The sequence below is a fragment of the Mustela nivalis genome (assembly GCF_964662115.1).
Source record: "Mustela nivalis genome assembly, chromosome: 2".
In the NCBI taxonomy this organism is placed as follows: Eukaryota; Metazoa; Chordata; class Mammalia; order Carnivora; family Mustelidae; genus Mustela; species Mustela nivalis.
The window spans coordinates 161,547,749-161,575,411 of record NC_139021.1 but is presented as its reverse complement, the minus strand read 5'-3'; the positions used below and the strand labels follow the sequence as shown (position 1 = coordinate 161,575,411).

The 27,663-nt window shown below is 40.6% G+C and overlaps 2 protein-coding genes across 3 annotated transcripts in view; one reads left to right on the top strand and one right to left on the bottom strand.

Annotated features, from left to right (window-relative positions):
- Positions 1-55: 55 nt before the first annotated feature.
- Positions 56-27,663, top strand: part of LOC309860384 (uncharacterized protein C10orf95 homolog) — a gene marked incomplete at its 3' end in the record, with an annotated part of 370,467 nt that continues 342,859 nt past the window's right edge. Inside the window, exon 1 of the mRNA XM_082722514.1 lies at positions 56-6,368. The remainder of the gene's footprint in view (positions 6,369-27,663) is intronic.
- Positions 7,511-19,448, bottom strand: BORCS7 (BLOC-1 related complex subunit 7). 2 transcript variants are annotated; one of them, XM_082722517.1, is made up of 6 exons: positions 18,649-18,672; positions 18,028-18,383; positions 10,174-10,236; positions 10,020-10,063; positions 9,049-9,069; positions 7,511-7,980 (listed from the first exon to the last, which is right to left on the bottom strand). In XM_082722517.1, exons 2-6 carry the CDS (start codon positions 18,223-18,225, stop codon positions 7,929-7,931), a joined length of 378 nt encoding a protein of 125 aa, XP_082578643.1. In that variant the 5' UTR covers positions 18,226-18,383; positions 18,649-18,672; the 3' UTR covers positions 7,511-7,928. The 2 variants fall into 2 exon arrangements, with proteins under 2 accessions (XP_082578643.1, XP_082578644.1); XM_082722518.1 differs by lacking the exon at positions 9,049-9,069 and having other exon boundaries at positions 10,002-10,063; positions 18,028-19,448.

Genomic DNA, 27,663 nt, shown 5'->3' with positions numbered 1-27,663 from the left:
TCACCCCCCCCTCACCTCCCCCACCCCCCAGCCCCCCACCACCCCCCTCCCACCCCCGCCTGCCAAGTCCCGGGATGCGGGAACCCGCCACCGCTTCCAGGAGCTTCCAAGGCAGTCTGACCATCTGCCCTCCCGTGGCGCTCTGGTTCCGCTGGGCCCAGTGTCATCTCGGCTGTCTTGAGTCTTTGCAACCAGGAAGAGGCTATTAACTATTCGTTAGTATCTTCGTTTACTGCTCCACAGTGGTTTTCATTTTATAAACCTCCTATTCGGACTTAAATGAACACCCATATGATTTTTGTCCCTTTTAAAAATAAAACTACCTTTTCTTAATTTTTTTTTTTATTGCAGTCTAGTTGACATACAATGTTACATAAGTCTCAGGTGTACAACAGCGTGATCCTGCAGTGCCATGCATTACACGATGCGCACAACCACAGCTGCCATCTGCCACGTTACTACCTTACTGTGTTCCCTATGCTGTACATTTCTTCCCTGGGACTTACTCATTTTACAGCTCTAAGTCCGAACCTCTTAATCCCCTTCACCACCTTTGCCATTTCTGCCCCTGCAAGCACCGGTTTGTATTTATTGGACTGTTTTTTCAGATCCCACACATAAGTAAATTATATGGCATTTGTCTTTCTCTGCCTGACTTATTTCACTTGGCATTCTATCCCCTGGGTCCTTCATGTTGTCCCAAATAGCAAGCGCTCATTCTTTTCTATGGCTGTGTGATATTCTATTATAGAAATATGGAATTGTATATTGTGTGTGCGTGTATACACACATACCACATCACCTCTTCTTTATCCATTTCTTTTTTTTTTAAGCCTTTATTTATTTATTTCACAGAGAGAGAGGGAACACAGGCAGCGGGAGTGGGAGAGGGAGAAGCAGGCTTCCCGCTGAGCAGGTGGCCCCATGCGGGACTCGATCCCAGGACCCCAGTATCACGACCTAAGCCCAAGGCAGCTGCTTAACGACTGACCCACCCAGGCGCCCTTCTTTATCCATTTCCATGGATGGACACTTAGGTTGCTTCCATATCTTGGCTACTGTAAATAATACTGCAATAAACATAGGGGTGCATGTATCTTTTCAAATTAGTTTTCATGGGGGGGCGGTAAACAGCCAGCAATGGAATTACTAGATCACATGGTATTTCTATTTTTAATTTTCTCAGGAACCCCCATACCATTCTCCACAGTGACTGTACCTAGTTTGCATTCACACCAACAGGGGGAGGGTTTCCTTTTCTCCACATCCTTACCAACGCTTCTTATTTCTTGTCCTTTTGAGTTAATCATTCTGACTGGTGGTAGTTCATTGTGGTTTTGATTCGCATTTCCCTGATGATGAGTGATCGTGAGCATCTTTTCATGTGTCTGTCAGCCATGTGGATATCTTCTTTGGAGAAATGTTTGTTCAGGTCCTCTGCCCATTTTTTACATAGATTATTTATTCTCAATGTATTTTTAAAATCATATTAATTGAGATATAATTGATATTCAGGAAAACTCAACTTTCTCTAGCATGCAGTTCTGTGAATTCTGACAAACGTATACATGACAGTCAGGACTCTCTCGTGGTAAAGTTTCTTTGCGCCCCTTTGTAGTAAGTCCCCCTCCCCTCCCCCACCAGCTCCTAAGCAACCACAGATCTATTCTCCCTCCTTATCCAGAATGCCATGGAATCATACCGTAGGCGTGCAGCAGTTCTCAGTCTGTTTTGAATTTTATTTAGGAAAACAACATTGATAAATTCATTTTTAACCTTTGGTAATTTCTAATCAATTTACTTGTGTTTCCTAAGTATTGTCATTTCATCCTGCAGAAAATTTTTTTCTTCTACCCCTATATTGAAAAACATGGGTTTGAACTGCATGGTCCACTTCTATGTAGATTTCTTTAGCAAGGACAGTACAGTAAATATATTTTCTTTTTTTTATGATTTTATTTATTCATGAGGTACAGAAAGAGAGAGAGGCAGAGGGAGAAGCAGGTTCCCCACGGAGTAGGGAGCCCAATGCAGGACTCGATCCCAAGACCCCAGAACCATGACCTGAAACAAAGGCAGACACCCAACCATTTGAGCCACCCAGGCGCCCTGTAAATATATTTTCTTTCCCTTGCAATTTTCATAATGACATTTTTTCCCTCTGGCTTACTTTATTGTAAATACAGTATATAATACATATAACATATAAAATATGTATTAAATGACTGTTTAAATTATTGATAAGGCTTCCAGCCAATATTAGGCTATTAGTAGTTAAGTTTTGGGGGAGTCAAAAGTTATACACTGATTTTCAACTGTGAAGGTGTCAGTACCCTGCCCCCAGTGTTGTATAAGGGTTCACTGTATTTGTCTATCTTATTTCTTCTGTGCTTGTAATAAGCGTTTCTATTCATTAGGGTAGTAAGGAAATACAGAGATCTAAATGGGACATTTACTATGTTACACTCATTTTTCAGTCTCACCTGCTAATAACAATCTTCCCTGATGTCAAATGATGATTAAATATTAATATAAAGGTGTTATATTTTAATATTTTTAACAAATTAAACCCATGAAAATAGTCCTTATTAGAATATTTTTATAGTCTAGAATATTTCCAACTATTAAGTAGATAAAAATGTGTTTCTACAGCTATCAGTTTTTTAGCAATTGTATAATGGCAAAAACAAATACTAGTTTTCAATATACTATCTCCATAAAATTAGTTCCTTTAGGAAAGCAGTTACTTTCTCACTCATTGTTAAAATGTTATGTTTATCTTGAAGGCACAGATTAATGGGGCTTAGGGAAAGGGCTTCACTGTTTTCCACTTGTTCGCTCTACTTGCTTTAATACATTATCTTTGATTTGTGGGTATTCACAAGAATCATTTGATAAACCTAAAATCCACATAACCACACATGGATAAACCACAATAAAGCAAACCACCATCAACTTTAATTGAATGATTCCAGGTTTTCCATCAGGTATCTAGTGTATAGCGCTGATTCTGGGCCAGATTGCTTGTAGCCATCATTCATTCTGATTGGTCAGTGTACCAGCCATAGGTGTTTTTGTTTTTAAGATCACCCCCGCTAAATGACAGGCTGTGTAAATCAGTATGCTAAGGAGACCACATTAGAGCCCTCATACCAAGTCATATTTTAAATGTTAGCAAAACCTAAGTTTCTTAAGATGAAAAATAAACATACATAGAAATTTTCATTATTTTCTTCCCTTACCTCCAAGGATGGCCTTGCGCGTACCTCCACATATCCTACCTTGGAAGCTGCGGGTCTGACCATCACAGAATGGTCCAGAAAGGCAGGTTTGGTTCAGTACCCAGACTGTCTCTAAAGAAGTAGAGCTTTCCAAAATGGCCAGCATCCCTAAGTAAAGTTTCCCCCACTGGAAGCATTCACGCAGGGGCCAGATGAGCAGCTGGAGGCTCACTTGCTAGAGACGCAGTGGCAGGGAAACACACTGGATTCAGTTACCTCCAAGATCCTTTCTTCTGTACTGTGTTAAATACTAAGAAGGACAAGTAGCACCCATGTTTCTATTTGTAAGGAAAGTAACAGATGATAAAGAGCTAGACTAATACTCAAAAAACCTATCACCAAACTCGGTAACTTTGGGTAAGTCATGTCATGTCCCCGGCTATGTTTTCTTATCTGCAAAACGTGGGGCCAGAATTCAGTCACTTTTGAGGCCTGATACAGAGCTAAGATTTTGGGATTCTATGATTCTTTTTCCTTCACCAAATATTCAATATTCACCATATGTTGGTTCTTTAGAAAGAAGATTTTCTTTTTTGTTTTGTTTTGTTTTAGTTAGAAATAAAGTTAAGGGGCTCCTGGGTGGCTCAGTGGGTTAAAGCCTCTGCCTTCAGCTCAGGTCATGATCTCAGGGTCCTGGGATCGAGTCCCGCATCGGGCTCTCTGCTCAGCAGGGAGCCTGCTTCCTCCTCTCTCTGCCTGCCTCTCTGCCTACTTGTGATCTCTGTCTGTCAAATAAATACATAAAATCTTCAAAAAAAAAAAAAAAAGAAATAGAAGTTAATTTTTTCAGGGCGCCTGGGTGGCTTAGTCGGTTAAACATCTGCCTTCAGCTCAGGTCGTGTTCCTGGGGCCCTGGGAGCGAGTCCTGCAATGGGCTTCCTGCTCAGCACAGAGCCTGCTTCTCCCTCTCCCCTTCTCATTCTCTCTCTCTCGCTATTTCTCTCTCTCCTTCAAATAAATAAATAAAATGTGTTTAAAAAAAGCTAATTTTTTCAAATGGCTCTTTGGTGTATATTACAGTGATAGATGATTTAATGTTTCTTAATAATGTAACGTGTTTTGTAGCTGTTACATCAACTGCAATTCTGGAATTATTTTAGCAATTCTTCAAAAATATTTCTCTACTCAATTCTTCGGAGATTTTATTACGATTTTTGCATGTATGTTAATGAATAAGAATCTCCTAAATTTTCTTAAGCTATTTTGCTTTTCTTTTTTAAAATGATAAATAAAATCTTTTAAAAAAATTAAAAATTTTTTTAAATGGGGCACCTGAGTCATTCAGTTGGCTGAACATCTGCTTTTGGCACAGGTCATGATCTCAGGATCCTGGGATTGAGCCCCACATCCTGCTCCCTGCTCATAGGGGAGTCTGCTTCTCCCTCTGCCCCTCCCCACAACACACACACACACACACACACACACACACACGCTCGTGCGCTCTCTTTCTCTCAAATGAATAAATAAAATCTTAAAAAAAAAAAAAAAAATGAAAGTCATTGGTGCACCTGGCTGGCTCAGTCAGTAGAACATGCGACCCTTAACATCAGGGTTGTAAGTTCGAGCCCCATGTTGAGTGCAGTGATTACTTAAAAATAAAATCTTTAAATAAATAAAAATAAAAGTGAAAGTCATATTTACTTCAGCAAATGAACTGGGTATCTTGCTCTTGTTTTCTATACTTCAGGGGTATATGGAAGTTCTTTGATAGTTTGGAAAATTCTCAGGAAAGCTATTACAGGCAAATGATTTTTTTTTCTTTAAATAAGCTCTAGGCCCAATATGGGACTCAAACTCACAATCCCAAGATCAAGAGTCACATGCTTTTCTGACTGAGCCAGCCAGGTCCCCCTGGACATATTCTCTTTTAAATGGCAGTTCTGTAATATTATATCATCAAAGATGCTGGACATTTTGACACTACTAATCAAATCTTTAGAATCACTCTGACAGGTCATGCTTTTAAAATCTAATTGATTTATTTTATTTGTCTCCATTTCAATTATAAATTTACTGATTTGAACTTTCAGATTGAGCTGATACTTTACCAATTGAATTTTTTTTTTAAGATTTTATTTTTAAGTAATCTCCACACCCAATTTGGGGCTTGAATTTACAACACCAAGATCACGAGTCACATGCTTCACCGACTGAGCCAGTCAGGTGTCCCAATACTTTACCAATTCAATCTATAAGAACCAATTAACGTGAGGTGCCTGAGTGGCTCATTTGATTAAGCATCTACTGTCAGTTCAGGTCATGAACCCAGGGTCCTGGGATCGAGCCGCACTTCAGGAGCCCGCTTCTCCCTCTGCCTGCTGCCCTATCTCTTTGTTTTCTCTCTCTCTCTCTGTCAAATAAATAAAATCTTAAAAAAAAAAAATGAATTAATGATATCATATATTTTTTTCAAATTTTTATCATTCATTCTTGGTTTTCTTATTCTATTTTGATTTAAGTTCTAACCACAAACACCTTAAAAAAAGAAAACATTTCACGCTTTTCCTTAATACAGAGATTTAAAGCATGATTTTTTTTTCTTTATAGTACTGCTTAGGTATTATCACATTAATTTTCTTGCATAGAATTTGAGATTTCACTATTTTTAAAAATACTAGCCTTCAACATATCCTCTACAACCCAGATGTTATTTAAAGAAGTATTTTTTGTTTCTACATGTTTGATCGCCATTTAATTCTACCTAACCCATTTGTTTCTGTAACAGATATAGAATCAAATTATGTATAAATTTCTGAATACTCATACATTTCTGACTATTCTTCTTCCATGTATTTTGGCATTATGTTCCTTAAAATGACTAAACTTAGTACTACTAGGCTTTCATTATTTAATGTAAATTTGATATTTACCATTAAAACTTTGAGGGCAAAATTTATGAGGTATAATGTACGCAGTCACTGCTGCTTTACCATTTGTTCTAGCATGATGAGGGAAACAGACAATACCTTCATTTTAATTTTTAATATTTTACAAATGTCATGTTAGGTATTTCTTTGCATCTTGTATACTTGGATAATTGAACTTTGTTTTGTTTTCCAAATCGATGACCCTTTTAAAAAGAAATCAGTCCTTGGATTTCCTAAGCAGATAATCCTAACACATGATAATAATTTTGTCTCTTTGTTGCTAATAGCTTTTTTTTTTTTTTAGATATTTATTCATTCATTCATTCATTCGACAGAGAGAGAGTACAAGCACGGGGAGAGGCAGACAGAGGGAGAGGGAGAAACAGCCTCCCCACTGAGCAGGGGGCCCGAATCGGGGCTCGATTCCAGGACCCTGGGATCATGACCTGTGCCAAAGGCAGACACTCAACTGACTGAGCCGCCCAGGCACTCCATTAGCTATACTTACTTTTAACTTCTGCACTAGACATGGTCTCCATCAAAACGCTGAGTAGCAACAGTGGCAGTAACATCCACTAATAATGCTTCAAATATTTTACTCTTAACGTGACATTTGCTGCCAATTCGTGACCCTTCTTTTTGAAGGTGAATTGAACCCATTTACATTTAGTAACTGTAATGAGAGCTTATGAAATGAATGCATAACTGAATTCCTTCGTACCTATGTTTTTCTTTTGCCGTAAGTTGATGTGTACAGGTATAATGAGGGATAAATACAACCTAATATGATTAGTTGACTTGATGATATACAGTAGGAATTAAATTGGACTCTTACTTGCCTTTTTTCTTTCCCTGAAAACACCATTTTCTTATGTCAGCTTTCTCCTAATTCTTCAGTGAAGTAAGAAATGAACTAGAACACAATGGAGTCCCACTTAAAATTCAAACAAAGACCTTCAAAGGTCATGCCTTTCAGCAAGCGGAATTAGATGAACAAGGGCAAATAACTGAAAACATACGGTTTTCACCATGGCACAACCCTACACTGCAATCATTCCCAGTAATTCAACTGCCTTTGCACTTGGCAATAATGTTCTACAAGTGAATCTGCTGATGACTAGCAAAATTACAAAATGAACCCAAGGCCAACTAATCAAGAGTCACAACAAAGAAACTAGGAGTGCAGGTCAAGGCAGAGGGTCAAAGCTGGCCAGATATACCATTTGCCTACTTTTCATTTAAGAATTGCTACAATGAATAAAGTATATTTCTCCTCCGAGTTAATAGAAAAGAACAGATACTACCTATCACCATTCCATGACCATGAAATTTCCTGAATGTATGATTAAAAGAAAAAAAGTCTTTAAAGCAATATTAAGCATTCCTGTTTTCACAACAGAAGCCATATTTCTGAATTTAAAACATCATTCAGCATTTGCTTAAGAATCACATTTTTAAAAAAGAATCACATTTAGATGATATAGCTTTTGACATATAAAAGTTCTATGGGAAAAAACTAAGACCTCTTTAATTTTGCTTTAACATCAAACTAAAGAGAGCAATTAAAAAATTCAGTAAGAGTATGACTTAGCCTCAAGAAGTACTTCCAAAATTCAACCACCTAGCTTCTCTTCAGGAGAAACTATACACCATCATAAATCTTTTCTAACTTAACTTTTGGAGAAGAAAATGGAAAATCAAACCCATAAGACAGCAGCTGAGTAAAATATTTCCTTCTCAGTGTACGGCAAAGAAGAGCTTTTCCCTCTTGCAAGCTGTTCTATTTCAACAGATGATTCAACTGGTCCTGTAGGTCAGAAGACTGCTCGACACTAGAAATCAGAACGGAGAAAAAGTTTATCTGGAATGAGCAATAAAGACCTCTCTTTGCACAATTTGTACTTTAACACATAAACACTGCTGAAGCTAAATGCAAATTTATATTGGTCCACTACAGTTCCAGAAGTTTAAACTATGAAAAAAAAAAAAGGTCTGTAAAGCCAATCAGTGTAACCAGTATTGTAAGGGACCAAGACTGTTTAATGACCTCAGCACACTTACTTAATGAATGTTACCAACATAGAAGGTTTTCTATTTCTTAAGTTTGGCATCTACACACTATAATTTTCAGAAAGTCTTTACCAGCAATGAATTAACTTACTGCCTGCCTTTGAAACATACAGTTGACCCTTGTACAATATGGAGGTTAAAGGCATTGATGCCCCACACAGTCAAAATCTGTATATACCCTGACTCCCCCAAAACTAGACTACTAGCCTACTATTGGCCAGAAGCCTTACTAATAACAGAAATAGTCAATTCACACAAATTTTATAAGGTTATATGTATTATATACTACACTCTTGTAATAAAGTAAGCTAGAGGAAAAAGAAGTTATTAAGAAAGTCATGGGGGGGGTCCCCTGGGGGGGCTCAGTCTTTAAGCAACAGCCTTCTGCTTGGGTCATGATCCCAGGTTCCTAGGATCTATGCCCGAATCTGGTTCCCTGCTCAGCAGGAGGCCTGCTGTCCCTCTCCCACTCCCCCTGTGCTTGTGTTCCTGTGGCCGCTGTCTCTCTCTCTCAAATAAATAAATAAAATCTTTAAAAAAAAAAAAGAAAGAAAGAAAACCATAAGGAAGAGAAAATACATTTGTCACACTATACCATATATATTTTTTTAAATATCTGTGTATAACTGGAACTGTGTAGTTCAAAGTTGTATTGTTCAAGGGTCAACTGGACTGTTTTCTCTATATCCCAAATGAGCTGCCCCAGAGTGTGCGACAATTTAAGGGCGTATGTCAGCTAGACTTTCACGTTGATCCTAGGCCCAGAAGTTGAATTCCCTATAGCCCGCTTCACTTGGTCCCCCCACTCCCCTACCTTTGGGGCTACTTACTTCTTCTGAATAGCTTCTTGCCTGAATCAGAAAGGGAAAGAGGAAAAGAAAGATTTAAAAAATCTCAGAAAATTAGTGCAACTTATGGCTAGATATTTGTAGGCAGAACAAATTTCTAGCTCATGTCACATTCTGTAATTCTGTCCCTTCTGGCTTAAGACTGTGCTCTTGAAGCCCTGTTCACTCTCTGAGTGCAGCGTTGCTAAGAAGATGGATTCTAAACCCAAAGAGCTAACAACACTCTACCAGACTGAGGGAGGAGGTACCACAAACTATACGCACGGCTCACATTCGGCCCGGGTATGTGGAATCTAATGGGTCACACACCTGACATGCACACACCCCAAGAAACTGTTTAAAGATTAAGAGTTAAATTCTCAATCGTACATTTCCAATAGGTACATAAGTCATACCAACTATATAAAATATAAAGCAAAATGAAATAGGATGAAAAGCTCATTATAATTTTATGCAAAATTATAACAGAGAAAGGGCTGTCTGTATTTTGGAACCTCCTGGATCATTTCTACGTAGCTAGGGCTGGGTTAAATGGGGGGACTAGACCATACCGGTCAGTTACACTCGATTCCCCAGTGAAAGCGCAGACTCCCCAGGAGAGACCTTGGGCACGAGTCGTCAACAAATTCCAATTAAGTGTCTACTGGGCGCCGAGCACTGTGCGAGCATGATCCTGGCATGGGCCTTTCCCTCAATGGGTTCAAAGTGTCTCCCTCTGAGGAGCCCCCAAATGACCACAGAAAGGCTTGCAAAAGGCAGTCCCTGCTCTTGACCTCACCCATAAATCCAGCTTCTTCTGCAGTCGCCGCCATCTTTTCCAGAAGGAGCTCATTGCTGACTAACCCCACCTTTACTCCCCACGCCTGCTTCTCAGGAAAGTGTGCGGAAGTCCAAAGGCAAGAGGGGGCAGCGTGCAGAATGTGACCACACAGCACCTCCAAAGGCATACTCACTGGTATTGAAGATGTGTTGTTATTATCGCCATCTTCCTTAAACTCTGCATTAAAACAAAACAAAACAAAAACAGACAAAGAGAACATTCCACTTCCCTGTAACCACACCAGTTATGTAAATAAAACCCAAATCACAAAAGAAATTGTTTCTTACATCTTCCGAGTGCAAGATGGCATCTTCCTGCAGGACCATGTTTCGAGCTGCCTGACCGAGCAGCTGGAAGACAAAAATAAAGGGGTCATGATCAAAATCTGCAAACTTCCGGTAATCTTCTCTCCACAGCTGTTAAACCATCACCCCCTCTCCTTCCCACCCCACCCCCGCCCCCGTCCAACTACAAATGCTCCAAAAGTAACAGAGGGTAATCTATTTGTTTAGGTTGAAAATCCACATTCAGTGTCACTCTGGCAGTGCCGGCAGGGCCTCAGCATCAGCTCCAAAGGCTACTGCTTGAGAAACCAAGGGCTCGGTGTCTGCGGAATTAGGAGGCAAGAGGAGATTGACAGGAGGTTTCTGGTCTGTGGTCACACCCTGCTCCTGGCAGACAGACCTGAAGTCCCACCATGGAAGGGGAAGTTACTGTGTGCCCCACCCCCTGTCCCTGTTCCCTTGGGTCAGAGATTTGGATGAAAAGGGGACCGATGACCACAGATTCACCAGGAATAGCAGCCCTCCTACAGCCCCCAGATAACCCCCCCTGTGGCACCTGTTATTTATTTCTTTTCATTTTTATGTTTAAAAATGAATAAACCTTTGCGTCCTTCTAATGTTGAAATGGTAAAATAAGACCTTCCAGCCCTGTCCCTTCCCTTCCCCCTTCTCTCTCCCCTCCGCATAAATATTTTTTGGGGGGTGCCTAGTTGGCTCAGGTGGGAGAGCAGGTCACTCTTGATCTCAGGGTTGTGAGTTTAAGCCCCATATTGGGTGTGGAGCCCACTTAATTTTAAAAATAAATAAGTAGGGACGCCTGGGTGGCTCAGTGGGTTAAGGCGCTGCCTTGGGCTCAGGTCATGATCTCAGGGTCCTGGGATCGAGTCCCGCATCGGGCTCTCTGCTCAGCGGGCAGCCTGCTTCCCTCTCTCTCTCTCTCTCTCTGCCTGCCTCTCTGCCTACTTGTGATCTCTCTCTGTCAAATAAATAAATAAAATATTTTTTTTAAGATTTTATTTATTTATTTGTCAGAGAGAGAGCAAGCAAGAGCGAGCACAAACATACAGAGTGGCAGGCAGAGTCAGAGGGAGAAGCAGGTTCCCTGCGGGGCAAGGAGCCCGATGTGGGACTCGATCCCATGACGCCGGGATCATGACCTGAGCTGAAGGCAGCTGCTCAACCAACTGAGCCACCCAGGTGTCCCTAAATAAAATATTTTTTTAAAAAAATAAAAAATAAATAAATAAGTAAATAAATTTACCTCTCCACGTTGTCTTTTTAAAAGTGGACATACGAAAAAAAGGGGGGAAAAGTGGCCATACGTCTATCATCGGACTACCCCATTCTGTAACCTACTTCCACATGCTGCTATTCTCACTTGACAAGAGATGCTGAAATCGATCAGCAGTGATTTATGCTGACTCTGCACACTGTTCTCTCATGACTGCAGAGCACTCGGCTGTACAGAGGTCCCTGTAAGACTGTTCAGCCAGGCATCTGCTGTAGACCTGGGACTATTTGCAGCCTTTGGTATTATAAGTAGTGCTACAAAAAAATACTTTATATATCTTTGTGTCTTTTTGCTAACGTATCCTTGGGATAGACTCATGGAATTATGACTGTGATTGCTGGATGAGAGAGTTTTACTGGGGTTATACCATTTCGCATTCCCATCCACAATGTGTCAGAGTGCCTGTTCCCCCCTTGTGGCCAATTTTTTTTTTAAGATTTTATTTATTTATTTGACATAGAGAGATCACAAGTAAGCAGAGGCAGGCAGAGTGGGAGGAGGAAGCAGGCTCCCCGCCAAGCCGAGTGCCCGATGTGGGGCTCAATTCCAGGACCCTGAGATCATGATCTGAGCCAAAGGCAGAGACAACGCACTGAGCCACCCAAGTGCCCTTTGTGGCCACTTTTAAGTGACAAACTCCAAAGTCCTACAGGAGGGAGATGGTGACTGACAAACTGACAGCAGAAGGAAAACGTTCTAACAGAATCTTCCTCATTCAGTCAGTCAGTCAACAAATATTTATTCAGTGCTCACGGTACACCAGGAAGGGACATAGCCCCTATCCTCACAGGGCTCACAACGTGGTGTGATGACAACGACACAGGCACTCACTCCAGTACCTTGTGTTAACTGCTGATGGGGAAGTACCAGCCGACCAGGCAGCGTGGGGAGTCAGGTGTCTGATCTGTTACAGGGGCGGGTGTTCAGGGAGGGTCTCCGAAAAGAAGTGACATCTAAGCGGAGACCTAAAGGTTGGGCATGATTGGATTTACTGTTTTAGAAGCGTGGCAAGCAGACTAGACTGAAGCGGGGACTGAAGGCAGAGAAACTGGCTGGGAGAACACGGCCATAGTCTAGGCAAGCAATGAAAGTGGCCTGAGCCACCAGAATGGCTGTTAAAAAGGGGGGTGGGGGTGGCCAATCATTTCGAAGATAGACTCAAGGAGACTCGTGATTCCTGGAATGCAGGAGCTGTTGCAATGCTGGGCCAAGGCCCTTGCTTTGATGACATATGTATTCACTGGCAATCTGCATCACTTTCTTGCATAAACCAACCACACACAGCACGTATCATCTAAGATGTCTGGGCTGGGTTTCCTTAAAGTGGAACAACAGCTTGAGTATTTCCCCCTAGGCTTTATTGCTTTGCTCATAAGTAACTCAATAGCCATCTTCACTCCTCATCTTCAACAAGTACTGTTACTGCGTTGTTACTGGTTAGCTTCTCATCTTCAACAAGCTTTTCGAACGTGGTTTTCATAGCAATACCAACCCTTTTTGTTTTCATTCTAGCTCATTGTTTTCCATATTATTGCATTAAATAATGTAGTTAAAATAGCAAGCACAAACACAGGCTTAAGAGAACACAATGGACCCTAAAAGAAAAAAAAAAAACCCACATCCAACAGACCCTTTACTCAGCACACAACTCGACGGGAGGAGCGGAGAAGCAGGCACGCACAGCAGGAGCATGGGGTCACATGCATTCATTGTGCTGTGGGCACAAGGCTGACATGCTCTTCCCCACTTGGTGCTCCAGCCATACCGGCCTCCTTGCACACCTTGCACACATGCCCATCTCAAGGCCTTTGCATTTGCCATTTCTTCTACTTGGAGCGCTCTGGCTCCAAACGTCCATGTGGCCAGCTCCTTTACTTCATTCAAGAGACTGCCCCAATGTCCCCTCCTTACAGGGCCCTTCCCTGACCACTCTATTTAAGGAAGACCCTTTTATCACACTCTACTCCCAGCCTAGTTTTTCTCCAAGGGATTTCCTACCCCCTGATTTTTTGTTTCATTTGTCTGTCTCTTCACTAAAATGTAAACTTCCTAAGTATAGGGACCTTGTTTTGTGTACCATCCTCTCCTTTATACCTAAAATAGTTCATAGCAGGGGCACCTGGGTGGCTCAATGGGTTAAAACCTCTGCCTTCAGCTCAGGTCATGATCTCAGGGTCCTGGGATCGAGCCCCGCATCAGGCTCTCTGCTCAGCAGGGAGCCTGCTTCCCTCTCTCTCTCTCTCTGCCTGCCTCTCTGCCTACTTGTGATCTCCATCTGTCAAATAAATAAATCTTTTGGAAAAAAAAAATAGTTCATAGCACAGAGCAGACAAAAACTATTTATTAAATGAATGCCGTGGAAAGAGAGCTTTACATATGAAAATTGCCAGCTAATCGAACAAAACAGCCACGTTGGAAAGAGAAGCAATGTTCTACAGGCAAAGAAGGATTCAAACTAAAAATCAGGCTCCATGTCCACAATGAGACCAAGAGCTCCCCTTCCCTCAGGACCAACCCCAGGAAGGTGTCCTGTGGCTTTGGGTCAATTTGGGTCACACCAATAACAAATCAAAAAGCTGGAGAAGAGGAAACTTCAGTGTCTCAGTCAGTTAAGTGTCTGCTTTTGGCTCAGGTCATGATCCCAGGGTCCTGCAATGGAACCCCAGTTTGAGTTCCCTGCTCAGCCGTGGAGCCTGCTTCTCCCTTTCCCTCTGCCCTTGTCTCTCCCTCTCTCTCAAATAAAAGTTAAACATAGAATTACCATATGAATATGACCCAGCAATTGCAACTGCAATTCAGCAATTACCCAAAATAACTGGAACCAGGGTCTCAAATAGGTATTTATATACAAATGTTGGCTGCAGCATATTCACAAAGCCAAAAGGTGGAAACAACACAAATGTCCATCACCAAATGAAGGGATAAACAAAATGTGGTACATACAACAGAATATCATCCAGTCTTAAAAAGGAACAAATTTAGTACTGCTATATGCTACAAAAAAAAAAAAAAAAGACAAAAAAAGAAAATCAGTAAGACATGCCAAATAATCTAAAGTCTAGTAAAGGAAATGACAAAAATACATAACTAACTACAGAAAAAGGCAATATGGTATGTGATAAGTATCACGTAAGAGAGCCAATAAAAAAACAAAAGTCAGAGAACTGAGAGATGATACGTAAACCCTCCCAGAAAGCTGGAATGATTTCAGTTTAACTCAATCCATACCATTTACCGGACACCCAGTCTAAATCTACTACGGAAGAATCTCATGGGAAAAATACACAAGGAGGAACAGAAAGCAGCAAGTCACATTATAACAGTCAATGGTGACACCATGGCTTTTGGGCCACTAAACCACGAGAGGTGGTGCCCAAGATTATGAGCCTAGAACCAGTCTGCCTAGGTTTGAATCCTAGTTCTACCCCTTCCTAGCTACGTTGTAACCTTGGACAAATTAAATTCCTCTTTGTATCCTCTATGTAAGAAATGTACCTCCTCTACTAGTGAGTGCAAAGATTTAACAAATTAAGCTATGTAAAACACAGCAGTGTCCAGCACATAGAAGTTGTTCAATAAAAACAAGTTTATTATGGTGAATATGGATGTTCAATACACACTGGTCATTAACTATGAGCACTGTTTTTTAATTTTTTTTTAAAGATTTTATTCATTTATTTGACAGACAGAGATCACAAGTAGGCAGAGAGACAGGCAGAGAGAGAGAGCGAGAGGAGGAAGCAGGCTCCCCGCTGAGCAGAGAGCCCGATGTGGGGCTCGATCCCAGGACCCTGAGACCATGACCTGAGCAGAAAGCAGAAGCTTTAACCCACTGAGCCACCCAGGTGCCCCAAGCACTGTTTTTTTAATTTATAAATTTATACCTTGCTTCTCCTCCAAAAAGACTGAAGCCAATTTATACCATATGTGCATACACGCACACACACATTTTTTAAAAAATAGAAACAGGGCACCTGGGTGGCTCAGTGGGTTAAAGCCTCTGCCTTTGGCTTGGGTCATGATCCCAGGGTCCTGGGATCGAGCCCTGCATGTGGCTCTCTGCTCAGTGGGAAGCCTGCTTCCTCCTCTCTCTCTCTCTGCCTGCCTCTCTGCCTACTTGTGATCTCTGTTAAATAAATAAATAAAATCTTTTTTAAAAAATAGAAAATAAAAAATAGAAACAGAATCTAAAAGTCATTAAAAGGAGATGTGTCGGAGGAGGAGTCAAGATGGCGGAGAAGTAGCAGGCTGAGACTACTTCAGCTAGCCAGAGATCAGCTAGATAGCTTATCTAAAGATTGCAAACACCTGAAAATCCATCGGCAGATCGAAGAGAAGAAGAACAGCAATTCTGGAAACAGAAAAACAACCACTTTCTGAAAGTTTCCTTTTAAAAAAAAAAAAAAAAAAAAAGGAGATGTGTCTACCACTAAAACTGATGTAAGAACTTCTGTGCAACCAAGGCAAAAAAAAAAAAAAAATGAAACACTTGCATTTGCATAATTCTTTTTTTTTTTTAAAGATTTTATTTGTCAGAGAGAGTACACGCATAGGCAGGGTGTAGGAGCAGGCAGAGGGAGAAGCAGGATCCCCACTGAGCAAGGAGCCAGACAAGAGACTCCATCCCAGGACCCCAGGATCATGACCTGAGTGGAAGTCAGATAGCTTAACTGACTGAACCACTCAGGGTCCCTCATTTGCATAATTCTTATTTTGTAAAAGGCAACATAACAATTCCTCAAAAAGAGAGAAACTTCCCTCAGATGCTGAATCCTAAAATGAATATATAATGTGTGACCTCACACAAAACATACTTGGGATCACCAAACCAGTGACTTCAAAATAGTGTTATGGTAAATGCAAACACCTTCTTCATATGGTTATTTCTTGTAGTCACTACTCATACAAGCTAAGAACATAACATGAGGGCGCCTGGGTGGCTCAGTGGGTTAAGCCGTTGCCTTCGGCTCAGGTCATGATCCCAGGGCCCTGGGATCCAGCCCCGCATAGGGCTCTCTGCTCAGCAGGGAGCCTGCTTCCCTCTCTCTCTCTCTGCCTGCCTCTCTGCCTACTTGTGATCTCTGTCTGTCAAATAAATAAACAAAATCTTTAAAAGAAAAAGAAAGGAAAAAAAAAGAACATAACATGAAAGGTGACTCCGTAAAGACAATTCTACTGGATCCTACACTAATATAAATAAAGCTGCTGTGACTATTCATATACAAGTCCAAAAGTGTGTGGCCATATTATGCTTGTTATTGCAATTATATAACTTAAGAAAACAATATAGACACTGATGAAATAGATGAGTTAAAAGAGAGAGAGTTGCTATTATTATGAAAATTAAGTTGAAAATGAGCAATACTTGTTGAAGATGAGCAACTAAGTCACACTGCCACTGAGTCAATTATGAGCAAGAGAACGATAAAGGTCTACAGAAGAAATTCACAAAGATCTAAAAAGACGGTAGTCAGACTGTTTCACAGGTGTATTCAAGATGTTGTTCCACTTTAAAGAAACCAAAACAAGAACACTTAGATAATATGTTCTGTGTGTGGTCAGCTTATGTAACAAAATGAGAGGCATGTTATCATTCCTCTTGGGTAAAAACCTAGGAGTGGAGTGGCTTAGTCATCAGAACCATTTTGTTTGTCCTTTCCCTTGTCACCAGATATTTGGGTTGTTTCCAGTTTGATGCTATCACGGATAATGGTACAAGTCTTTATGTGGACACATAGTTTCATTTCTCATGGGTGAATATCTAAGAGTAGAATAAATACTTTTTTGGGGGGAGACACAGTGTACATATATAAAACTTTTGATGTTCCATTCATGGAACCAGCTAGAGGATGAAGGTGAACTCGGGGCAAAGGAGAAAGCTCATCTAAGAAACAGAAAACCAAGATATGGGCAGAAAGACAAATTAGAAAAGAACAAATCCACAGACGATGCACAAAAGCGTGAAAGGACTCTGGGATGAGGGCAAAACCATGTGGAATTTGGGGGCGAGAAAGGGAGAGATCTTCACTAGAGACAACCCCATGAAACAAATTAGGAACTGGCTAGGACTACTATCTTATCCGCTGTACTGCGGCAATCTCTGCTTTACAAGCACATAGTCGGGGGCGCCTGGGTGGCTCGGTAGGTTGAGCATCTGCCTTTGGGTCAGGTCATGATCCCCGGATCTTGGAACCCACCCCGAGTTAGGCTCCTTGCTCAGCCGGGAGCCTGCTTCTCCCTCTCCTGCTCCCCCTACTTGTGTGCTCTCTCTCTCTCTCTCTCTCTCTGTGTGTGTGTCAAATAAATAAATAAAATCTAAAAAAAAAAAAAAAAGGAAAAGAAAAAAGAAAAAGAAAATAAACCACCATCCCGTTCCTTTCCCTCCCTACATCCCTCATCCCCCCAAACTACACATCCCAGAATGCAACACGCGCCCCTCGCGAACGAGTGCTACTCTCAGGGAGCAGTGACAGCCTACAATTCCCAGGAGGTAATGCGATCCCCTGCCCACAGCTATGCAAGACTGGGCCGGGGATCTCGGGCCATAAAGTCCACTTCCAGCTCACCTCGGAGCTCCGGGAGCCTTTCAGCACCTGCTTGGTGAGCGCGATCACGTCCGTACCACAGGTGTTCACCTTCTCGGTGAGGAGCCCCTTCACAGACTGACCGAATCGCGCTTGCGAATCTGGTGTCCCAGTCGCCATCACCTCGTCTAGTGAACGTCTCAGTTTGGGCAACGGCGAGTCGCTGGGGCCAAAAGGCATCAAGACGGAAGGAAGCGAGTCGGTGTGTCTCCACCGTGGGGTGAGAGGGGGAAAGGAAGGGACGCATGCGCCCAGCGGAGATTGACTTTAGCTAACTTTAAATTCGTTTAAAATATTCAGTTGATATCCTGAGGAAGATAAAGCCCAGGCAGATGTCTCTGGTGAAAACAGAGGACAATTTCAGTATATCTATGGGTTAGAATCAGAAGGCCTGGATTATAGTCCCTACTTCTGCTATTTAGTAGTGTGACTGCAAATTTCTTAAGCTTTGCGTCTTGTGTTCATCAGTACGAAGTAATAATAATCAAGTCTCCAAAGAATTACGAGAATGAATTAAGGCCATTCAGTTCAATTTTAATAAAATTTCATTTAGTAAATATCAAACTGTGCTAGGCGGAGGGTAGAGAAAGAAAATATACAGACCGTGTCTCTGAGGAGCTCCTGGGCCATGTGACCAGCCATGTAAACAGCTAATAAATGGAGGAAATGCTCAATAGCTTTAGTAATTTTTTATGATAAATGATCGTTTTTTTTTTCTATTAAAAGCAAACTTGGATCATCACCTTGGAACTGAATTAATATCTGCAATGTTTCATGTAGCTCTATTTCTTTTTTAGCTAACGCATAAGAGATGAAAATGGTGTTATATTGTAAATTTTGTTCAAATAACCTGTACTCAGTGTCAACATTACTTTCTCTCTAAGTGTCTAGATTCATGTCTCTGTTGCTTCTTTCATTTAATTCATGTTCTTAATTTTATTGAGGTATAGTTTATGTACAATAACTATCTTCTTTTTTAGTGTACATTTTGATTAGTGGGACAGAGGTACACACCTGTGAACTACCACAATTAAGATACACTACCTGTGAACTACCACAATTAAGATATCACCCCCAGAAGTTTCCAACTGCCTATTTGCAGTCTATGTTGTAAGCAACAACCGATCTGCTTCCTAATGCTATAAACTAATTTGCATTTCTAGAATATTATATAATTGGAATGATACAGGAAATATCCTTTTTGTCTAGCTTCTTTCAGCATAATTTGAGAATTATCTGCATTGTAGTGTGTATCACTTGTCTGCTCCTTTTTATCGCTGAGAAATATTCTGTCATTTGACTATCTCATTTTGTTCATCCATTCACCTGTGGCTGGACATTTGGGTTGTTTCTACTTTGGGGCTATTATAAATAAAGCTGCAATGTTATTCATATATAAGTCCTTTTCTGGGTTGTTTTCATTTATCTTGGATAATATCTAGGAGTGGAATGGCTGGGTCATATAAGTGTTTAATGTTTCAAGAAACTGTCAGAAGTGCCTGGGTGGCTCATTGGTTGGACCTCCAAACTCTTGGTTTCAGCTCAAGTCATGATCTCAGAATTGTAATCACAGAGTCTTGGGATCAAGTCCTGTGTCAGGCTTCTTGCTTAGTGGGTTGTGTGCCGAAGATCCTCTCCCTTTCCCTCTGCCCCTCCCCCTTCTCACTCTCTCTCTCTCTCTCAAATAATAAATAAATATATCTTTAAAAATAAATAAATAGGGACGCCTGGGTGGCTCAGTTGGTTAAGCGGCTGCCTTCAGCTCAGGTCATGATCCCAGCGTCCTGGGATCGAGTCCCACATCGGGCTCCTTGCTCGGCAGGGAACCTGCTTCTCCCTCTGCCTCTGTCTGCCACTCTGTCTGCCTGTGCTCGCTCTCTCTCCCTCTCTCTCTCTGACAAATAAATAAAATCTTAAAAAAATAAATAAATAAATAAATAAATAACTGCCGGGGCACTTGGGTGACTCAGTCAGTTGAATGTCTGCCTTTGGCTCAGGTCATGATCCCAGAGTCCTGGGATCAAGCCCTGTGTCAGACTCCCTGCTTAGCCCTGTGTCAGACTCCCTGCTCCCTGCTTCTCCCTCTCCCTTTGTCTGTCCCCCTACTCATACTCTGTCTCTCTCTCTCAAACAAATAAATACAATCTTTAAAAAAAAAAAAAAAAAAACCTGCCAAACCGTTTCCCAAAATTTTTATCATTTTGTGTTCCTGGTAACAGTGTGGGGGACTCCAGTTGCTCCACCCCCACAAATTTAGGAAAAGACTGCTATGTAGCCATGGTAACAGGTAGCCACCTGTTGTAGACAGACTGGCCACTGAAGGGTAGCCCCCGTGATCCCCATCTTATGGTGTTCATATGCTTGTGGGATCCCTTTCTCTTACATGTGGGCAGGACCTGTGTCTTGATTCTAACCAATAGAATATGTACAGGTGATGGGAGATACATGATTGTGTATACATAGTTATGTGATTACAGAGAACACGGGCCCATCTTGCTGAAGTCTCTTTCCCCTTTCCTGGCTTCGAAGAAGCAAGGGGCCATGTTGGAGAACTCCACATGCCAAGGAGCTGCTTCTGGTCCCTGAGAAATGAGCCTCCAGCTGACAGCCAGCAATAAATAAATAAATAAATAAATAAGAAGCATTCAATCAAACTGAATACTACTAACAGCCAGGCAAGTGGGGAAATAGATCCTTACCCAGTTGAGCCTCCAGATGAGAACCCAGCCCTGGTTCACACCCTGATGGCAGCAGCCTTGTGAGACCCTAAGTAGGTGGCCCAGAAAAATTGTAGTTGGATTCCTGACTCATAGGAACTATAAATGTGTGAGTTTTTTTCTGTTTTTTCTTTTAAGATTTTATTTATTTGACAGAGAGAGAGAGAGATCCCAAGTAGGTGGAGAGGCAGGCAGAGAGAGAGTGCAAGGAGGAAGCAGGCTCCCTGCTGAGCAGAGAGCCTGATGCGGGGCTTGATCCCATGACCTGAGCCGAAGTCAGAGGCTTTAACCCACTGAGCCACCCGGGCGCCCTATAAATGTGTGTAGTTTCAAGCCACCGTTTGTGGTAATATCATTATACAGAAATAGACTAATATACCACCAGAACTTGTTTGAAATCTGTTCAATCAGTTATTGACAACCAACCTCAGTTAATCCCTTCTACAAATCAAGCAATCAGGGTCACTACTGAAAAGTCAGTCATCCAGGAACCAATTCATGCCAAAATTACCCCTAAGAAGGCCAACCAATCAACAACAGTCTCACCCAAGTAACACTTCTATAGATAATATCAACCTTCTTATGTCCATCAACCCCTGAAGTTTATACTTCCCCAAAACTCTGTTATGATCAGCAGCCTGTTCGGCTTAGAGAAACTTCCTGCTTGCCTTTATTATAATAAGCAAATTCAGTTTTGTCTTTATATGTCATATATTGACCTATAGTCTTACTGTTTTTGATAATTCTAGAGGTTCCAGCGAGATCATTTTGAAGACCTTAGTTGGCAGCATTCCAGGGATCCTCAGTTCAACAGGTGCACTTGCTGGACCTGTATAAGATCACGAGGCCTGGATCTTTGTATTAAGTAATTAGACCTTTCGGTCTGGAGGTTCACCATTTAGTTATGAAATCTAGGTCTTTGTACAAGGTTATAAGACCTTTTGTTTGGTGGTATATTGTTTGATAAATATTTTTGCTGTTAAACATGATAATTCTGGGACACCTGGGTGGCTTAGTTGCCCAGGTGCCCCTAATGTCAGGGGCTATATTTATGACTTAGTATGTTCCCCTTACCAGTAATAATAACTTGCTTGAGTCTGGGCTTTTCTAGAGACGATCATCACACTAATGTTACAATTTAGTTTCCCCAAGCTATCACTAGTACAGTCAACTTGAAAAACAACATACCAATAATGGGACCCTTCCCAAAGTCCTAAAGAAGAAGTGCAAGATACACCAATAAATATTTGTCACGACACCCAGAGACGCTATACTTCAGCTCCATCAAGGTTGATAGATTTTCTTGTGTAGCTTCTGAGTTCTGTTTCATATGTTGCAATTAGACTGTCCCAGTGAAAAAGTACCCAGACTCTGTACCTATTAAATAATTACTTCCTATTTCCCCCTCCCCTCCAGCCCTCTATTCTGATTTATGTCACTATGAATTTATCTATTCTAGATGCCTCTTGCAAGTGGAATCATACAATATTTGTCCTTCTGTGTCTAGCTTATTTCATTCAGCAAAAGTTTTTCAGTTAATCCATGTCGCAACATGTTTTGGAACATCATTCTTTTTTATGGCTGAGTAATAGTCCATTTTGTGTGTATACAACACATTTTGTTCATCCATTCATCTGTTGGTGGACTCTTGGGTTGATTCCACCTTTTGGCTATTGTGAATAATGCTGCTGTGAACATTGGTGTACAAGTATCTATTTGAGTTCCTCTTGTCAATTCTTCTGGACATATATGTAGGTATAGAAATGCTAGCTCAGGGGCACCTGGGTGGCTCAGCGGGTTAAGCCTCTGCCTTTGGCTCAGGTCATGATCTCAGGGTCCTGGGATCAAGCCCCGCATCGGGCTCTCTGCTGGGTGGGGAGCCTGCTTCCCCCTCTCTCTCTGCCTGCCTCTCTACCTACTTGTGATTTCTCTCTGTCAAATAAATAAATAAAGACCTTTTAAAAAAAAAAAAAAAGAAATGCTAGCTCAGACAGTAATTCTATGTTTCACATTTTGAGAAACAATCATACTTTTACACAGAAGCTGCACCATTTTACATCACCACCAGCAATGAATGATGTTTCCAATTTCTCTGTGCTTTCACCAATACTTGTTATTTTCTGGGGTTTTAAAAAATATAATAGCCATTCTAATGTGTATAAAATGATAAGAGTGTTTAGTTTTGCAAGAAACTGCCGAACTGTCTTTCAAAGTGGTTGCCTTCCCACCAGCTACAAATAAGAGTTCCTGTTACTCCACATTGGTCAGTATCTGGTATTGTCAGTTTTGGGGATATTAGCCCTTCGAATACATGTGTAGTGGGTCTCACCGTTGTTGTAATTTGCAATTCCCTAATTATATATGACATTAAGTATCTTTTCATATGCTTATTTATCATCCATGTATCATCTATGGTGAGATGTCTGTTCAGATCTGTGGCCCATTTTTAAATCGGGTTGTTTTCTTATTGTTGGGTTTCAGAGTTCTTTGCATATTTTGTATAGTAATCTTTTATCAAATATACGTTTTGCAAATATTGTCTCCCAGTCTGTGGCTTGTTTCATTTTTCTAACAGTGACTTTCATGATGTGGTTTTGAATTTTAAGAGAGTCCAACTTATCTTTTTTTTTTTTCTTTTATGGATTTTGCTTAGAGTGTGTATCTAAAAAGTCATCACTAAACTGAAGGTCCCTGAATTTTCTCTTTTGTTACCTTCTATCAGTTTTATAGTTTTGTGTTTTACATTTAGGTCTATGTTCCACTTTTTGATAATAACTTCTGTGGAAGGTGTAAGGTCTATTGTGTAATGTTTTCCTTTCTTTCTTTCCTTCCTTCCTTCCCTGCCTCCTTCCTTCCTTCTTTCCTTCCTCATAAGGATGTCATTGTTCCAGCATCATTTGTTAAGGGAACTAGCCTTTCTCCATTCAATTGCCTCTGCCACTTTGTCAAAGATCAGTTAACTAATTTTTTAAAATATTTTATTTATTTATTTGTCAGAGAGAGAGAGAGAGCGAACACACAGGCAGACAGAGTGGCAGAGGGAGAAGCAGGCTCCCTACGGAACAAGGAGCCCGATGTGGGACTCAATCCCAGGACACTAAGATCAATGACCTGAGCTGAAGGCAGCCACTTAACGAACTGAGCCACCCAGGCGTCCCAAGATCAGTTAACTATTTTCATTCGTCTCTATTTCTGGGCTCTCTATTCTGTTCCAGTGATCCATTTGTCTATTTTTCCCAGTAACGCACTGTCTTGATCATTGCAGCTTTACAGTAAGTCTTGAATCAGGTAGTGTCAGTCCTCCAACTTTGTTCTTCTGTATTGTGTTGGCAATTCTGGGTCTTTTGCTTTTCCGTTTTTTAAAAGATTTTATTTTTAAGTAATCTCTACACCCAACATGGGGCTCAAACCCGCAACCCCAAGACCAAGAGTCACATACTCTACCAACAGAGCCAGCCAGGTCCCCCTCCATTACCTTTCTATGTAAACTTGAGAATTAGTTTGTTAACACCTACAAAATAACTTGCTATGATTTTGATTAGGATTACACTGAATCTATAAATCAAATTGGGAAGAACTGACATCTTACAATACTGATCTTTCCTATCCATGAACATGGCATGTCTCTCCACTAATTTAGATATTTTAAAATTTGTTTTGTCATAGTTGTCATTTTTATCAATAAAATATAATATTTTATTATATGTGCATAATACATTTTATTCCTAAATACTTCGGGTATTTTTGTTAATATAAATGGTATTGTGCTTTAAATTTCAAATTTCCAATTCTTCATTGCTGACATATAGGGAGCAATTGATTTTTGTATATTAAAACTTGCATCCTGCAATTTTGTTATAATGGCTTATTAGTTGCCAGAGGGTTTTTTTGTTAATTCTGTGGGATTTTCTATATAATCACATCATCTGCTAACAAAGGCAGTTTTATTTCTTCCTTCCCAATCTGTATACTGTTTATTTTGTTTTATTGCATAGCTAAGACTTCCAGATCTATGTTGAGTAGAAGTGGTGAGAGAGGACATAATTGCCTTTTTCCCACTTCAGGGGCAAATCATCTAGTTTCTCACCACTAATATAAATATTATATTAACCATAGGGTTCTTGTAGTTGTTCTTTATGAATCTGGGGAAGTTCATCTCCATTCCTAGTTTGCTTAGAGTTCTTATTGTGAATAGATGTTGGATTTTGTCAATTGATTTTCTGCATATATGATCTTTCTTTTTCAGCCTGTTGATGTGAAGATTACATTGACCGGTTTTCTAATGCTGAACCAGCCTGAATACCAGAGATAAATCCCACTTGGTCTTGATGCATAATTCTTTTGATATATTGTTAGATTTAAGTTGCTGATATTTTGTTGAGGATTTTTATGTGTGTGTTCATGAAAGATATTGGCCTTCCTTTTTGTAATGTCTTTTTTAAAGGATTTTATTTATTTATTTGAGAGAGAGGGCACACACGAGTGAGGAGAGGAGCAGCAGGAGAGGGAGAATTAGACTCCTTGCTAAGCAGGGAGCCTGACACGGGGCTCAATCCCAGGACCCTGAGATCATGACCCAAGTTGAAGGCAGATACTTAATGGACCAAGCCACCTAGGTGCCCCTCTTGTAACGTCTATCTGGTTTTGGTATTAAGGAAATTCTGGCCACATAGAATGAATGAGGAAGTGTTCCTTCTGCTTCTGTATTTTGTAAGAGATTGTTGAGAATTGGTGTAATTTTTTCTCCTTACGTGTTTGGTAGAATTCAACAATGAAGCTATCTGGCCTGTTTTAAAGCATTGCTCATTATTGATTCAATTACTTTAATAGATACAGACCTATTCAGACTATCTTGTGTGAGTTTTGACAGATTATGTTTTCAAGAAATTGGTCCATTTCATCTAAGATATCAAAATTTGTGGGCATAAAGTTGCCTATAGTATTCCTTTACTCTTCTTTTAATGTCCATGGGATCAGTAGTGATAGTGCCTCTTTCATTTCTGATATTAGCTATTTATGTCTTCTATCCTAGAAAAAAAAAAGCCAGGTTTGCCTGGCTTGAGGTTTGTCAACTTTATCGATTTATTGAAGAACAACTTCATGTTTTATTAATTTCCTCTATTGTTTACCTGTTTGAAATTTCATTGACTTCTGCTTTAATTTTGATAATTTATATTCTTCTATTTGCTTTAGGTTTATGCTGATTTTCCTTCTGTAGTCCTAAAGTGGAAACTTATATTATTGATTTAACATTGCAGTCTACCCTTCCAGAGATGTTTTATGCATATAAACCAAAACAGCACATATATTCTTCCTTTTTTTTACAGAAATGGAAGCATTCAATACAAGCTATTCTTATTTCTTTTCCTTTGTAAAAGATTTACTTATTTGTTTGACAGAGAGAGAGACACAAGTGAGAGAGGGAACACAAGCAGGGGGAGTGGGAGACAGAGCAGCAGGCTTCCTGCCGAGCACAGAGCCCAATGCGGGGCTTGATCCCAGGACTCAGATCATGACCTGAACTGAAGACAGATGCCCAATGACTGAGTCACTGAGGCAACCCACATAATATTCTTATTTCTACTTCTTTTACCTACCAATATATTTTGGAAATCTTTCAATAATAAGCACATTTCTTCCTTTTTCTGACTATATTTTATTCTGATCTCCTATTGATGGGGCTTGTATTGCTGGCAGTTATAAACATGAAATGATTAGTTTTGTACATTGAACTCTGTGACACATTCAGGATAAATTCCTAGAGTTGGAATTATTGGTTCTAAAGATACGTATGTAGTTTCAGTTTATATTAGGAGAAGTAGAATACCACAGCTGAGAGCAAAGAGCTTAACACTGCTTAAATCCCAGCCTCTCCATGGGCAAGTCTTTGTGTCTGTTTCCTCGTCTGTAAGATGGGAACGGTCATAATTATAGCACCTTATGGAGTTGTTACAAGAATTAAGTGAGGGAGGGGCGCCTGGGTGGCTCAGTGGGTTAAAGCCTCTGCCTTCAGCTCTGGTCATGATCTCAGGGTCCTGGGATCGAGCCCTACATCGGGTTCTCTGCTCTCAGGGAGTCTGCTTCCTCCTCTCTCTCTCTCTACCTGCCTCTCTGCCTACTTGTGATCTCTGTCTGTGTGAAATAAATAAATAAAATCTTAAAAAAAAGAAAGTATTAAGTGAGGGATACCTGGGTGGCTCAGTTGTTGGGCAGCTGCCTTTAGCTCAGGTCATGATCCTGGGGTCCTGAGATTGAGCCCTGCATCAGGATCCCTGCTCAGTGGGGAAACTGCATCTCCCTCTCCCACTCCCCTTGCTTGTGTTTCCTCTCTCACTGTGTCTTTCTCTGTCAAATAAATAAAATATTTTTTAAAAAGAATTAAATGAGATAGTACATGTAATACATGGTATTCTCAATAAAGTCATTATTTTGCCAAATTGTCAGAGGAGTTGATTAGAAACAGGAGTAGTGATTCTTTCCCTCTAACTACAAAGTAGACATTATGGGAGATTAAACTTAATGGTCTCAGATTACTTTTTTTCTTAAGATTTTATATTTTTAAGTAATCTCTACACCCAACGTGGGGCTCAAACTTAAAACCTTGAGATCAAAAGTCACATGCTCTGCCTACAGAGCTGGCCAGGTGCTCCAGTGTTCTCAGATTTCTTAAGTAAAAGGTAAGATTATTTGCTAAGCATGAAAGAGATGGAGTTGAGGATGGGGCTTGAAGTTTAGAGGAGTCAGTGAGGTAGAAGTAAGGGTGACAATCTTTGGATTTGAGGAGATAAAGGAACTAGGAAGTTGGGATGTTGGCTGATCGTCCCTCATGGATTCTAAAGTCATGTGGGATGACGGTGGGATTTGGAGAGGAAAGATGTGAGTTGGGTGCCCAGATCTTAAA